The sequence below is a fragment of the Notamacropus eugenii genome, chromosome 2 (assembly GCF_028372415.1).
Source record: "Notamacropus eugenii isolate mMacEug1 chromosome 2, mMacEug1.pri_v2, whole genome shotgun sequence".
In the NCBI taxonomy this organism is placed as follows: domain Eukaryota; kingdom Metazoa; phylum Chordata; class Mammalia; order Diprotodontia; family Macropodidae; genus Notamacropus; species Notamacropus eugenii.
Genome location: NC_092873.1, coordinates 57,258,067 through 57,273,909, shown reverse-complemented (window position 1 = coordinate 57,273,909; position 15,843 = coordinate 57,258,067). Strand labels below are relative to the sequence as shown.

General features: G+C 45.5%; 1 protein-coding gene across 1 annotated transcript; it reads left to right on the top strand.

Annotated features, from left to right (window-relative positions):
• The first annotated feature begins 1,864 nt into the window (after positions 1-1,864).
• HTR3C (5-hydroxytryptamine receptor 3C) lies at positions 1,865-9,866 on the top strand. Its single transcript, XM_072638329.1, has 9 exons — positions 1,865-1,935; positions 5,550-5,712; positions 6,143-6,187; positions 6,875-6,984; positions 7,263-7,432; positions 8,093-8,253; positions 8,786-8,990; positions 9,181-9,393; positions 9,529-9,866. Exons 1-9 carry the CDS (start codon positions 1,865-1,867, stop codon positions 9,732-9,734), a joined length of 1,344 nt encoding a protein of 447 aa, XP_072494430.1. The 3' UTR covers positions 9,735-9,866.
• Positions 9,867-15,843: the final 5,977 nt, after the last annotated feature.

Genomic DNA, 15,843 nt, shown 5'->3' with positions numbered 1-15,843 from the left:
AATGGCAAAGAACCTTGAATACAATGCATAACAATCAATCAACAAGCATTAATTAAGTGCCTACTGTATGCTAGGCAGGGCAGCTAGGTGGTATAGTGGATAGATCCCTGGGCCTGGAGTCAGGAAGACTCATCTACCTGAGTTCAAATCTAGGCTCAGACATTTACTAGCTGGGTGACCCTGAGCAAGTCACTTCACCCTGTTTGCCTCAGTTTCCTCATCTGTAAAGTGAGCTGGAAATGGCAAATTACTCCGATACCTTTGCCAAGAAAACCCCAGATGGGGCCATAAAGAGTCAGACATGACTGAAAAATGATTGAACAATGATGTAAAGATGAAGGAGGAGTGCATTTTGGGCACTGGGGGCTGGGCAGGACAGAGGTATAGGCAGGAGATGAAGCACCTGCACGGAAAGAAGACTGACTCACATACTGAAGAGTGTGGCTAAAAGAATAATGTCCAATGAGACAGGAAAGATAGGATGGGTGGGGGCAAATTGTGAGTCTTTAAAAAGCCCCAAGAGAGGAGTAGACACGTGATCCCAGAGGCAATAGGAAACCGCTGAAGTGCTCAGTTTTGGTTGTTGTTTTTTTAACTGACATGGCTAGTTTTGAACTTATGGAAAATCACGCTGGCAGCTGTGTGGAAGAGGGACTGCAATAGGGGAGGGAGCATGCTGGGAAGGCTGCTGCACCAGCCAAAAGGTGGGAGATAATCAGGCAATGAGAACCAACTAGGGAACCCTTTGAGGGTTTGGGGTTAACTGGTTGGCCACTAAAATGTCTTTCAAAGCTAAGATCCTGTGATCCTATGTGTGCCAGACCATGTCATACAGAATGGACACATAAGCACAGGATTTGAACTCAGGTCTTCCTAACTCTAGATATACTGCTCCACTGCACTCCGTAGCTGCATAAAGACAGGATCAGAAATGCTGAAGGTCAGAAGTCACAGGGTTGGGCAGGAAATAAGCCTGACTTAGGGGCAAAAGAAGTACCAGAGAAAGGAGGGGGCTACTGCTTAGGGGGATGGGATGGCGAGGGACAGTGCCAAGAGAAAACAGAGCTGCCCAATGTTATTTTGCTTCTGCTTTCTTGGCCAAGGAGGGGAAGGAATAAAACCAAATCCTAATTAAGGAGTAGATGCCCAAGACAGTGAAGGAGACAGAAAGTGAACACTGGGCAGCCACTGAGCCATTCACGTGACCTGGCCCAGGTGAGCCTTGTCCTCATGGCCTCAAAGCACTGGGGAGTATGATTTCTGAGCCACCATCTGAGTCACTATCAGAGAATGAGGACAGCAGGAGAGACACTGCAAGACTGCAGAAGGGCACAGAGACATTTAAATACTGATGCAGTTTCTATTCATGCTAAAAATCCTATCAATCAACAAAAGTAATTTCTTGCAATGATTCCTATACACTATACCTGTATATGTCTAGAGTCAAGCCAATCCATGTAGTGACCTCCCTTGGGACCATGGGGCTGTCTGCCAGGGGAACTTTAAACAGTTCTTCCTTTGCATTCCTTGCTTTTTCCCCCCAAGAACAGTGGCTCAGGACTACAATAAATGAGACATTTTCCTTGGTCCAGTGATCAGTCAGGGCTGCCAGACAGAGGCCTTGCTGGCCCGGTATTGGCCCAAACTCCCCTCCATCTTGGAGCAGAGCCAGACTTATAGTCCAAGCTGGGGACAAGGTTAGACCTTCTTTCCATGACCTTCTCCAGCCACTAAGGCCATTCACCAGGGAGTGGTCACCTGAAACCAGCAATATTCAAAACTGGAACTCAAGGTGTGGCCTCTGTTCCTTTAAGCCCTGGGCTTGAGCTCTGGCTGAATCCTCAGATAAGCCAAGTCACAAAAGATGGAAAGAGGCTGGCCTCACCAGGAGGGATGGCTCCTGTGTCTCATTCTCAGCCTTTTGCTTCAAGGTAAGTTGGGGTCAAGTATATGACACAGGAAAGGGACCTCCAGTCTAGTCCCCTCATTTTACAGCCCAAGAAACTGAGGCCAGGGAGGTCAAGCTCATAGGATCACAAGACCAGGTGAGGGACCCAAGGTTCAAAGAGATCAAGTACTTACTCAAAGTCACACAGATGGTAAACATCAAAGGTAGGATTTGAACGCAGGGCCTCCAACTCAAGTGCCCATGCTCTTGCTGTTATAGATAGGAGGAACCATTGGGGAACATTTGGGAAACTCCCTCAGCCCCAAGGCCAAGGAGCATTCTAAGTACTGGCATGATATTTTTTCCACAGAAACATTCTGAACTGAAGGCTGGGCCTCAATTTCCCTCCTGTAAAAAGAATAAAACTTGAAATGATAATGATAATAGGGGCTTCTCTGAAGCTTTAAGAATTTTAAAGCACTTTTCTCACAATCACCTTGGGAGAGAGGGAGGAAAAAATATAATCATGCCCATTTTTACAAATGAGGAAACTAAGGCTTGGTTGTCACTTTAATCTGTAGTGGGCTCCTTTTGGGCAGAAACCTTCCAGCAAAGGCTGGATGGGCTTTGGAATCGGAGATCCAGAGGCAGAAAGGACCTGGGAGGCCCCTCACCTGCCTCCTTCATTTTACAGACAAAGAAACTGAGGTTCAGACAGGATCAGACTCTTGCCTAAGTTCATACCACAAGCAGGTGCCGGAAGCATCATTCGAACCCCGTTCCTTGCCCTTGGCAACATGCATCCTTCCCACACCACCATGCCCTCTTGGCCACAGAAGTAATGTGTGGGAAGGGCTGAGATACAGGCCTCCTATTCTTTTTCTCTAGGTCTGCTGGCTTCCCATGCCACAGAGCATCTACCCAGGAGCTAGAGGCAGCTACATAGTCTAATGAAGGGGAAGGTCAGGAAAAGCCTCTTGTACAAGGTGGCAGGGAGACAACTAGAGCACTGGCCCTAGAGTCTGGAAGATGTGAGTTCAAATCCTATTTCAGACACTTACTAGCTGCGGGACCCTGAGGATCACTTTACTTTAGTGTACCTCAATTTCCTCATCTGTAAACTGTGAATAATATAAGTCCCCAGGACCTAGGGTCATCACATAGATCAAATGAGATTATATTTGTAAAGTACTTTGCCCACTTTAAAATGTGTATATAAAGGTGAGCTATTTCTCTTTTCTTTTTTTACATTAATTTTTTATAAAATTTTGGAATTCCAAATTTTCTCCCTCCCTTTGCCTCTCCCTAAGAGGGTAAGCAATTTGATATAGGCCATATATGTTCAATGTAAGACCCAGAGCTGCTGCTCTTATAATCATCCTCTGACCTCTCCCCTGTCTTGCCCATACACACCAGCTCACTCCATCCTCTTCTCATTTTGACTCCTCGCCCCTTGCATCCTTTTGTCTGCATACACCTAGAGTTCCCTCCAGGAACAGCCAGTTACGATAATCTGAACTTGTCCCAAAGGCCCTTACAGACTAATTCTAAGCATGCATCAGTCAACACTCATTCACTGAGCACCTATAATGTGCCAGGCACTCTATGGGGTACAAAGAAAAACAAAAGACAGTCCCTACCCTCAAGGAGCTCCCAATTTAATGGGGGAGACAAACTGTATGGATACAGAAGATCTAGAAAGCATAGATGGGAGGTGATCTCAGGGGGACAGAGCCTGCACTGGACAGGCCAGGAAAGGCCTCCTGCAGAAGGTGGAGGAAATCAGGGAAGGCCAGAGGCAGAGGTGGGCAAAGAAATCATTTCAGAGCTAGAGGTCAGCTGGAGGAGAGGGAAACTTGGGAGATGGAAGGTCATGTGTGAGGAACACAAGAAGGCAAGAAGAATGTTGGGAGCATAAAGTATAAGAAGCCTGGAAAGGTTGTGATGAGCTTTAAAAGCCGTCCAGGATTTTATGTTTGATTCTAGTGCTAATAGGGAACTGTTATTATGTAGGGCAGTGTCATGATCAGACTCATGCTTTAGGAAGATCATTGAATGGAGGATGCATTGGGGTATAGAGAGATTGGAGTCAGGGAGACAAGTTAGAGGGCTTTTGCAAGAATCCAGGCAAGAAGTAAGAAGACCTGAACCAGGCATTAAATATATTGCTAAGGGGAAAATAACAAAATGTGGCAATAGATCATACAGATGGGATAAGAGGAATCTAGGAAAACACCTCGATTGTTAGCCTGGATGATTGGAAAAATAGACCGCAACTGTGATGGGCTGTTTAGAAGAGGAGCGAGTTTGGGGTGGGGGCTACATTGCCAAGTTCTGATTCAGACTGGTTATATTTGAGATGTCTATAGCATATCCAATTTGAAACATCCAAAAGGTCGTTGGAGATGCAAGACTAGAGGTCAGGAGAGAGGTTGAGGTTAGGGATGCTGATGTGAAAATTGAAACCCTCCCCAGGTCCTCAAAGAGGTCAAGGAGTCTGGGAAATCAAGGGTGAGTGGGACAAAAAGTACTGAAAAATATTTGTGCAACTGAATTAGGGATACTACTTAACATACCCCATACCTCATGGCCTTCTATGATGTGACTGCTTCATATATCTTTCCTTTCTAGGATGTAGAAGACTTGGAAATCAAGGCAAACTTATCTTTGACTTGGAGGGAAGGTTCAGGGCAGAACAGAGCAATAGAGGGATGATAGACAAGGTTTGGGAGGCTGAGGAGAAGGGAAGGAAGGAAGGAAGGAAAGGTAGAATTTAAGGGCTGTCACTGGCTTCGGGCTGAGTTTGCATGTAGGTGAGTTTTACATACAGGGGAAGTAAGGTATGAGCACAGACCACAGCACCTTCCACCATTTGACTACTAGCCAATCCCATGTTCTTTGATCCAGGTAGGAAGGGGTCAGGTACCCATTCAAACACACTGAGATATTCTGGCTCTGGATTCATTTGCATCCCCATGGACACTCCCTGTTCCAGGACAGAAATGACTGGAGACTGAGCACTACTATTTAATTATCTTACCATCTCCCAAGAGTTACCATCAGTGTCCTCCAGTACGCATATTTCTCCATGGTGATTGGCACCTCTGCTCCCACTTCCCATAGTCTCCATGAGTTGCTCCCACAATTCTAATGACTCAACCACTATGAACACAGAATCAGGTCTAGATGACTCACCTGGAGTCCTGGAATGAATCCTCGAATGTTCCTGAGGGTAGCACCTAACACCACCACTTAACTCATGGTAAGATGCTGGCCTCTTCCAATACAAACACCTCTTTTACATAGTCATATCACAAACCAGACGCTGACCTTCCATCTTTTGGAACACTCAGCCTCTACAATTCATTGCAGACATCCACACGCTGGTTTCCTAGCACACCTACTTCATCAATTACCAGCATCAGGATAATGTTCTAACACCTTAATAGTCCAAGGAGCAATCCGTGATTATGGACAATCGTGTGTCTCTGTTGTCTTCCATATGCCTTTCCAGGTGGCTGTTCCCATAGTCCAATAAAAGATTTCAGAGCATTGAATCTCTCATGATGGGGGTTCATGGGCTTGAATGGGAGGGGCCCAAGTGCTCTCTTGTAAAGAGCAACATCTTTTGTCTTACAGGTTCTCCTACCTTCACACAAAGCAATAATACTTTCACCATCAACTGCTCAGGGTTTGATGTCCATGGACTGAACCAAACTGCTTTTCAGTCAGTGTTTGACAGAAAGGCCTTCCGACCATTTGTCAACTTCAGTGACCCCACCAGGGTCAACATCTCCTTCACCTTATCTGCCATTTTGGAGGTGGTAAGTACTAAGCCCTATAACCCTGCATGGCCCAGAACACAGCACCCAAACTTGACTTCCCTCTTGCCCCCTCATCCAAAATTAGTCTGATCCAACGCTGAGCATTGACCTAATAGGTCCCCCTCTATTGGAGGGATTTTCCTGAAACTTAGGGAAGAGATAACATAAAGTAACATTTCTGCAGTATGAAATTTTTCTCTATTTGAACATGTCAGAAATCCCCCACCAGTCACCATACCTTGTGGCCAGCCTACTCTTTCTAACCCTTCATCTCTTTCCTCTGACTTATTGTTTGGACCTACATTTTTTTTCTCCTGGTTAATCATTGAAAATCAGAATTATCCCAAAGATAACCTGGGCTGGGCATAGGGAAGGATGGCTAGGCCTGATTACTGACCCAACCATCCTGGATGGGAATCTCTTTTGTCAGAATGCACAGATTCAGCTCCTTACATCATTCATCTGGCTTGAGTTGGTAAGATCCCCTGTCTTCCCATAGCCCCTTCTCTTCTCAATTTCTTTTGCTTTTTCTAATCAAATCACAGTTTCCATAGTTATTCGTGCCCTGAAAATTTGACAAATCTTCTCAGATCTGAGGCCACAAGGTTTCTGGGCAGCAGTGATGGAAACTTTAGAGGGAGGGCAGTATCATCAAAAGGGCAGAAACCCCCAAAGTGAGAATAATCTCTTAGCTCTGGGGCATCAAGCTAAGATGAAGCTCACATGTAATATATACTACATGGAGGATCTCTAGGATAAAGACCTTTGAGGGATCAGTGGAAGGTAGATAAGATAACATTAGAGAAAGGGGAGTCATCAGGAACAGGAGGGAGTGAGAGGGAGGGAGCAGAGGCTTAATGAAAAGAATACTCAGCTAGGAGGCAGCAGCCTAGGCTTCTAGACCTGACTGTGCACCCTTGGGCAGACCGATTAACCTTCCCCAAGTTCTTCCTCTCTAAACATGAAGGAATTAGACTAGACGGTTCCTAAAGTCCTGTTGGACTAAAGGGACCTGATTTCTAAGGTCCTGTCCTTCCCTTAAGATTCTGTGATTCTCATTGTAAACGTAAAGAGGAAAGGAAAAGGAAGCAGTTATTTCCCAGACTAACCCTGGGCTCCAGTCACTCTTCAATGCCTGTTTCTACATTGCCTGGGATTCTAGTTCTGGGACAACCCATTTATCAGCTGGAACCCAGAAGAGTGTGGCGGAATCACGGACCTCACTATAGCAGCTGATAACCTCTGGCTTCCAGACATCTTCATCATAGAATTGTGAGTAACGGGGCTGGGGAAAACAAGAAGGAAGATATCCCCAGGCAAAGACAGACAAGGGTAGGGAAAAACCAATATGTAGGGCCAAGGATGAAACTCTACACATACACAAGAGGGTAACTTCTGATGAGTTCACTTCCACAAAACCTAGCCTAGAATAGTTGAGTGTTGGGGAGATAAGGGAGAGTCACTGGCAGAGATGTGGACCAAGGGAGTGGGATTAGTTGGCATCAGAGGAATCGGAGAAGAAAGTTCCATTGGTGACTTTATTCATACAGCATGGATGTTGATCAAACTCCATCAGATCTTGATGCCTATGTGAATAGTAAAGGTCACATCAAGTATAAGAAACCAATGAAGGTGACCAGCATCTGTAGCTTGGACATCTTCTACTTCCCCTTCGACCAGCAGAACTGCACTCTGACCTTCAGCTCTTTCCTCTACACAGGTGAGCTAGAGTTGGAGTGGTCATCTGAAGCAAGGTGACCAATGGAAGAATTCAGAGGAAATGAATGAATGAACGAATGAATGAATGAATGAAAAAGCATGTGTTAAACACTACCAATCTAAAAAGCACTTTGCTCAGTGCTAAAGATACAGATATAAGAGCAAAGACAGTTTTTGTCCCCAAAGATTTTATATTCTTACAAGGGGAGACCATCCGTATGGGAAGTGGTAGACAGTAAGGAGTATTTTTGGACAGATTCAGTGACAAATGTTACCTACCTCTTGATTGAAAAGTGATAGACTCCCAGTTCAGATTGAGACCAAATATTTTAGACATGGCCAGTGTGAGGATTTCTTTAGCTATGCTATTCATATTTATTATACAGGTTGTTTTTCTTGTTTTCTTTGTATGCTTATGAGAGGGGAGGTAGGAGGAAGAGAATGTGGTTAGCTAACTACTAAGTTAAGTTAATTGAAAAATCAAAATGTAATTTTAAAAGATCCCAATGACAAAACCCCCAACAAAGGTTGAGTGGATTGGGTGGGTGGGTGGAGGGGTTTAGATGGAGGGAGAGTAAAGAAGGCAAAGGGTTTGTCCAGTTTCCTGCTTGAGAGAAAAGTGGTGATGTGAGAGACTGAATGGGTTGGCTCTCCTCTGCAGTGAACGACATATTGTTGGGCCTGGATAAGGAAGTGTGGGAGATAGCAGACACTTCACGCCATCTCATGCAGACCCAAGGGGAGTGGCAGTTACTGGGCATCAACAAAGCAGCCCCCAAGTCGGCAGTGGGATCCACCCTTTATGACAAGATCATGTTCTATGTAAGCCTGGAGTGTATGACTTTGGGACCTTACAAACACCCAATCCCACCCTTGCCAGACATCTTCACCAAACTCCCACCTCTTGAATTGATCAATCCACAAGTATATATTAAGCATCGACTATGTGCCTGGCCCTGTGCTAAGTACTGGGATACAAAGACAAAAGTGAAACATTCCTTGCTCTCCAGGACCTCATAGTCTCACCAGCCCCTCAAGTTCCAGAAGCCTTCTGTCAGAAGATCAGAATTTCTTATTGCTTCCTGACTAGGACCAGCTTCTCCTGCCATCAAAGATATCTCAACACTGCCCTACCCTAGGGCTCCAAACTCTTCCGTTCCCCAGGTCCACTGTGTGGAACCTGAACCCCTTGGGCGCACATAGGCAGCTTCTGGGCACTGGCTATATGCTGTGTCCCATTCAATTAGGGGCAATGTTCTCATTGGATTCTGGTCAAAGAGGAGGGCTGTCTAGGGAACAATCATTGTTCTTCACATCAAGAGCAGTTTCCTCTTACTTCCCCATTTTTTTCCAGGTAACCATCCGACGACGGCCCAGACTCTATGTCATAAATCTTCTGGTGCCTAGTGGATTTCTGATAGCAATCGATGCTCTAAGCTTCTTCCTGCCACCTGAGAGTGACCACCGGGCCCCTTTCAAGATGACCTTGCTGCTGGGATACACTGTCTTCCTGAACATGATGAATGATTTATTGCCACCCAGTGGCACCCCACTCATCAGTATGGTTCCCTCCACTGTGGGAAGGAAGAAGAGAGGGAAGCAGAGAAGTAGAGGGGTTCTGAGGGACAAGGGATGCTGGGAAAGGGTATTATCATAGGATTGGGGTTGGGATAGGGGAAAGGTCACAGGAGGAGGTTGGAGGTCACTCTGGCCCTTCCTCACTGAGCCCCCTCCCCATATGACCCTCAGGTGTGTACTTTGCTCTGTGCCTGTCCCTGATGGTGGTCAGTCTGCTGGAGGCTATCTTCCTCACCTACCTTCTGAATCTGGTTACTACGCAGCCCCCACCCATGCCTCACTGGCTCCATTCACTGCTACTGTGCTACCTCAGGGTAACAGCCTGTGCCAAGAGGTCTCAAAGAGAGAATGGGGGTCCTGACCCCAACCCCATCCACCTACCTGGTAAGTGCCATCAGCACCACCCTTGCCTCTCTTGTTCCAAACTCCTAATCCCTCTACTTTCCCATTCCCAGTGATGATCCTTCCCAAAGATGGTGTCCAGTCCAATGTTAGGCTAAGTTCTCATCTTTCCTCCAGGCCTGAAGGAGCCAGAGGTGAAGGCAGGCCCAGCTAAGGCTTGGCTGAATGGGGCCCCCCACTCCACGTGGGCACAGCTGGAACATCAGCAGAAAGTTGACATTTGGGTGAAATTCAGCCTTGTTGTAGACACTCTGCTCTTCTGCATCTACTTGACATTCATGACTTCCTCTCTCATCACAGTCATTGTCCTCTGGATCAACTAGAAATATGCTCCCAACACCAGCACATGCCCTGTTTTTGGACTGCCAGAATTCATCCTCTTACCGAGCTCCAGCGATTTCCCCCATCCCTGCTGCCTCAGGGAACACAGTCCAGCCAGCTTCAGCTCCACTGCATCTCCCTCCAACCAAGTGTCCTTCTTCTGGTCTCCTGCACTTTCCTTCAGCCCGGTGATTCAGCTCAGACCCAAGCCTCAGCTGCACTGTAACTGAATTGACCTAATTAATCCTTTTTCAGGAAGCATTTGTTTCTTGGGATATTACATTACCAGTAAAGACAATTCTTGGATCCAGTCAAAGCTCAATTATTCCAGACAGATAACAATCAACTAGGCTTTAAAAAAAAAAGACTCCTAGCATCTATTTGTGAGTTAAAAATAGGATTTTAATTGTAAAAATGGATTTTAAATAAATCACCCCCATAATATTGATCAATATTGTTTCTTATATCAAAGCAAGGAAAAGAAATGGAATTCCATGTTATTGGTTTTTAGAACAATTTCTAAAAATTATTTCTTCAATTTGAATCAATCTGTGGCATAATTGATGTGGTTATTCCCTCCCTGAAACAGATTATGGCCCATCAATTTCTCCTTATCCGGCATAATTCTTGTCAATGTCCTTCCATAAATCCTTCATGGAGAATCTCTCTAACAAGGTGGAGACCTTCTCCCTCCCAAAATGTGTGATCCCTGTGGGACCATTGAGTTATCTATCTCCAAAGGGGAGCTCTCCAGTTATATATTTTCCCAATCAGTGAAGATTAACTATCTATTATCATGAAAAGGTCTTGAAACATGTTTTTTTCTTATCAAAGTAGGATCTTCAAAAAGGTGGCAAAAGATGGAAAAATTTAATATCAAGCAGAAAAAATAGACACACTGACACATTATTAGTGGAACTGCACATTGGGCCAACCATTTCTGGAATACCACTGGGAATTAGGCAACTAAATTGTTTGTGCCTCTTGATAGAGCTACTGCCAAAAAGAAAAGAAATACACATGCCAAAATATTCATAACAATAAGTGATTTGTGATTTTTTCTAGCTACGTTTCCTCACCTATAAATTGGGGACAATAGCACCTACCTCCCAGGGGTTTTGTGAAGATAAAATGAAACACTATTTGTAAGGTACCTGGATCATGGTAGGTGCTATATAAATGCTAACTGTTATTTTTTCCCCTTTGTCCCTTTTTTCTAAGAGGTGACCTGGGGTGGGGAAACAAAGATGATGTAAAAACAAAAGACATGAATAACAATTTCAAAATAAAGGAGTTGAATACTGGGTGAAAGGGTGGAACTTTGGGTTTGGAAATTCAAACTTTACTAGCAATAGGATGCTTAGCTCATTCTGTAGTGAAGGGCTCCTGATCCTTGAAGGCAGCAACCGTCTTTGGCCTCTTTTTGTATCCCCTACACTTCACACAATGTTTGGCGTGTAGTAGATGCTGAATAAATGTTTGTTGATTGATTAGAATTTGTTTTTGATTTTCTTATGCTGTATGCATTTTAGCCTATATGCCAAGAGAGTGAGTTCTTTGGAGTTAGGCTGAGAAGAAAAGTAAGCCTGAGACTCCAAGGGGGTGAGGGCACATGAGCCAAAAGGGTTGGGAATTATTTGGGGAAACGGTCTTTTCCCCTGAACTTTAAGCAGAACTAGGAGTAATTAGCTGGGGCAAGCAACTGTCCAATTTGGAATCTGGGGGGATCGCTCAAGCTTTGAGCGCCATCTGGTGGACTGCACCGATTTAGCATGCCACGGACGCTGCTCCAGGCTACTTCCTCTGTCCAGGGGACTGCTCCATGTGGCTCATGAGGAGACATGTATCGCATATTTCTCCCACCTTAAACCCTAGTGGACGGTTCTTTTCATGGCTATATTGTTCCTACTCTGCCAGAATGAAAAGAGTAGTGTCCTATCCAACACACCCTTGACTGACGCAGGAGTGCCCCAGTTACCAATGAGCTTATTAGGGCTACAACTGGGAGACCAGACCTGAGTCTGCAGAGTAAGTCCCACATTCCTCCAAGAAATGGACCTTCACCAATAGGGTAGGAGAAGTCTCCCCCTAATAGGAAGGCAGGCACTGTGAGTAAATCCTGAAACTTGGATTTTGTCTCAGTCTGGGACAGAATCTCCGTCAAGTCTTTGATTTTTCCACCTCAGCTACCTACCTCCCCATACCCATTGGATAGTAGAAGGCAGGTCAGAAAGCCAATAACCTGAATCCCAAGATCAGAGTTCACCAGCCCAACTTAACCGTGCTGATCTTACTTATTTGTCTTCCCTAGATTTGACCTCTTTCCTGACAGACCCCATTCCCACAAATAAGGAAATGTTTATAGCTGAATGAGTGGTATAGACGTGACCCTCTTATGAGCATCCCCATTGTAGGGGGATCAAAGTCAGATCCTAGTGCAGGAGAAAGTAAATGGAGTCCTCTTCTTCAAAGGCCAGGAAAAGGGCTCTGTCAAGGTGAAGTTGGTCTGAATAAGCTGCTGCTCAATGTTGCTGCCCCTAGGGACATGATGGTTCATATCAATATTACTTATGATGGTGGAGCAGCTAGGCAGTGCAGTGGATAGAGCACCAATGCAGGAGCCTGGAGGACCTGAGTTCAAATCTCACCTCAGACACTTGACACTCACTAGCTGTGTGACCTTGGGCAAGTCACTTAACCCCAATTACCTCTTCCTGGGTCATCTCCAGTCATCCTGATGAATATCTGGTCACTGGATTCAGATGGCTCTGGAGGAGAAGTGAGGCTAGTGCCCTGTCCAACCCTCCCTCACTCAAAACAAAGTCAAGTGCAAGTCATGTCATTATTTCTCTAATGGCATGGTCTTCTTCAGCAATGAAGGACAAACACACACACACTTATGATGGCACCCATGTCCAAATTGCCATGGCAGAGCATGGGTCTCCCTATAGCCCTTTCTAGGTTTGGGGCAACTACTAGAAAGGATGGAGAGATCTGGTGAAACTAACTTTCACTGCCTTGTAATACAGCCCATGGTCTAACAACGTGTAAAGGACCTCATGTACATTTCCCACGTGCCCTATGAAGTCCCAAAGAAAGATTAAGATATCCTCCAAGGATATACTAACATTCTGATCTAGGAGAGTCATCAGGCTCACAAAGTGTGAGAATACTGTGAGGCCACTGGCCAGGCCAAACAGTATCATTTGGTCTTGGTAATGGTGGTTATTACTGTTCTTTCTCATCCACACCAGGCTCTACCTTCCCCAGCTGGGTAGAGATCTTGCTGTTCTGTATACAGTTCAGAACATGCAGCAAGCATCATTTTGGAGCCCCTATAGTCTGGGCAAGTCTTCAACTCCTTTCTTTTGGGTGGGGGAGATGGAACATAAAAATCAAATGAGATATAAGGGCATTCTATGAAGATGAGAAGAATATAATTCCTGGTCTAAGCTGTGGCATCTTACAATCAGGTTCCCTATTTTTTCTCAATGAATGCACTCAGGTAGGGGCTGTCTTGAGGAAGAGCTATGTCGCTAGGGCAATAGAAGATGGTTGGTCCCATAGTTGCTTCTGAGAGATTGTACTCCCTAAGAACAGTGAGCAGCCATGATAGGGCAAGCTGTGCCACAACCTCCTACCCCACATTGAGGCATGTCTGCACCTATGAGGAGGCTCCAGGACAGGCTGGCAATATACCAGGGATCTGCAGGAGTCAGTGGGGGCTGCTACGAGGCAAATAGGAAGAGAGCCTTTTCCTCTTTCTCTAGCTGTAGTTTTGGGGCATGGACAAGAGAGTGGGGGAATGAAGGATTGTTCTCCTTCGATAATGGCTTCTGGGTATTCTGGGTCCTGTGGGACCCAGGCTGCCTCAGGATTCTCTTGGGAAGAGTAAACATGTGAATTCATCTTGCTAGGCTTGGTGTCCTATATACCAAGAGAAGTAAAGTAGCCACATAGGTATCTCAATACCATATCTGTGATAATTCAGATTGGGACAGAGGTAAGAATGTTAATGGAAAATCAGATATGGGCTACATTTGGAGATTTCTTTTCACTTTAAACCTGGATAGAAGTGAGGTATAAGCCAGATTTGTGACAGATCTATGAAGTATTATTTGAGAATGATTGTTTAAAATACTTTAAATCTGGGACTGAGTCAAGAGAAACCTGGTTAAAGTGAGGAGGCAGATATTTAATGCATTTGGGATAACATCCTAATTATTCTGAAGGACAAGATTAAGACAAACCCTTACTTCATTTCATCAGGGTCCATCCTCTTAAAGAACTGGCTCAGTCCTTCCCATGTTTTTTGTCTGACTGACAGTCTTTATGTCTTACACTTGTAAGAAAAGAGAGCAGTCATGAACACACTGAAAGGTGCCAAAACCTGAAAAAATCTGAACTTTTATAGTCTTTTAGACTGGGTGGGGGAAACACAAGAAAAGTGGAGGGATAATAGTACCAAGCTGGAAGGCAGAATCACAGAATTTTAAAGTTGGAAGAGATATTGTCTTAGACATCCAGTCCAACCACACTGAAAAGGACTTCCCATTGTAACATACCTAACCAGAGATTATCCAGCTGCTAACTTACCTGCCCACACAGTGCTGAAAGAGAGGTGAGCCTCTTGGTGGGATTTGCTAAGAAATCATACTCCTCTCTTCTCCAAGGCCAAAGCAGGGCAGCCATATCTGGGCCACTGGACAAGCTGGTCCACAAAGCTCACACAGATACAAGAATTAAAATGGGATGTTGTGTGTGTTTGTGCTTCATTGCCGAAGAAGACCATGCCATTAGAGAAATAATGACATGACTTGCACTTGACTTTGTTTTGAGTGAGGGAGGGCTGGGCAGGTCACCAGCCTCACTTCTCCTCCAGAGCCATCTGAATCCAGTGACCAGATATTCATCAGGATGACTGGAGATGACCCAGGAAGAGGTAATTGGGGTTAAGTGACTTGCCCAAGGTCACACAGCTAGTGAGTGTCAAGTGTCTGAGGTGAGATTTGAACTCAGATCCTCCTGATTCCTGCACTGGTGCTCTATCCAATGCACCACCTAGCTGCCCCAGGAAAACAGGATGTTACACATAAGAGAAATGACAAACAATTCCCCCAGGATACTGATTAGAATCAAAAACATTGTAAACAGAGCAAAAAGTGCTGGAAGGATGTTGGGGGTGTAAGCTCAGTTTTCACATGGACAGTCTCGGGCAGGTAAAGGTGAGGACTTCTAAACCTCAGAGTTCTCATGAGGCCCCCCAGGGAACAGCTGGGAATTGAGGCGTGAAACACGGGCTATCTCGTGCATTTCCACCTCTTCTCAGTGGGAAACTTGCTGGGGAGAGCATCCCACCCTTGAGATTGGCCCGTGGTCTGAGCACACCTGTTGTTGACTAGTTAGGGGCTGAGAGCACGCACGGTATTCACGTGCAAACTATGTGGCGGGAGAGCTTAAGTAGGGTCAGAAAAGCCTGAAGGCGCTTTTCACGCTGAGGGGCCCTTAGAGGGCAGAGGGTCCCTCCCCTCTCCTGCTCCCATCCTCTTGCTGTACGATTCTTGCCCCCTTGGGAGGAGGAGGATTCCTCTCTCCTGCAGAAGAATTCACCCTGCACATGTAACCAAGACCCTGAATAAAGCCTAACCCTTGTTCGACTCTGGAAAGTCTCTTCTCTCAATACGTTTATCTGGCTGATCCCCGAAGACCTGGACAACAGGTAAGAAAGGCTCAGGTAGCCCATCGGCCTCTAGGCCGAACAGAAGGAGCTTCATGCTGTCACAATGGGAAAAACCTCATATGTGGGGACCATACGGAGCATCAGAGAGCCTTTCCATTATATAGGCCCCTGCTATAGCCCTGGGGATTCCATTCCTAATCAGTTCTGTATAGCAGCTTGGGCTGGTCTTGTGTATCTCTTTCTCCGTCTGTCTGTCTCTCATACACACACGCACATACACACACACATGAGCATGCGCACACACACACACACACACACACACACACACACACACACACACACACACACACACACACACACCCCAGAGGCTTTTCTGCAGGACCAGCATTTGAAAAAGTTTTCAAGTCCAGGACCAATAGTTCCCTGTCAGG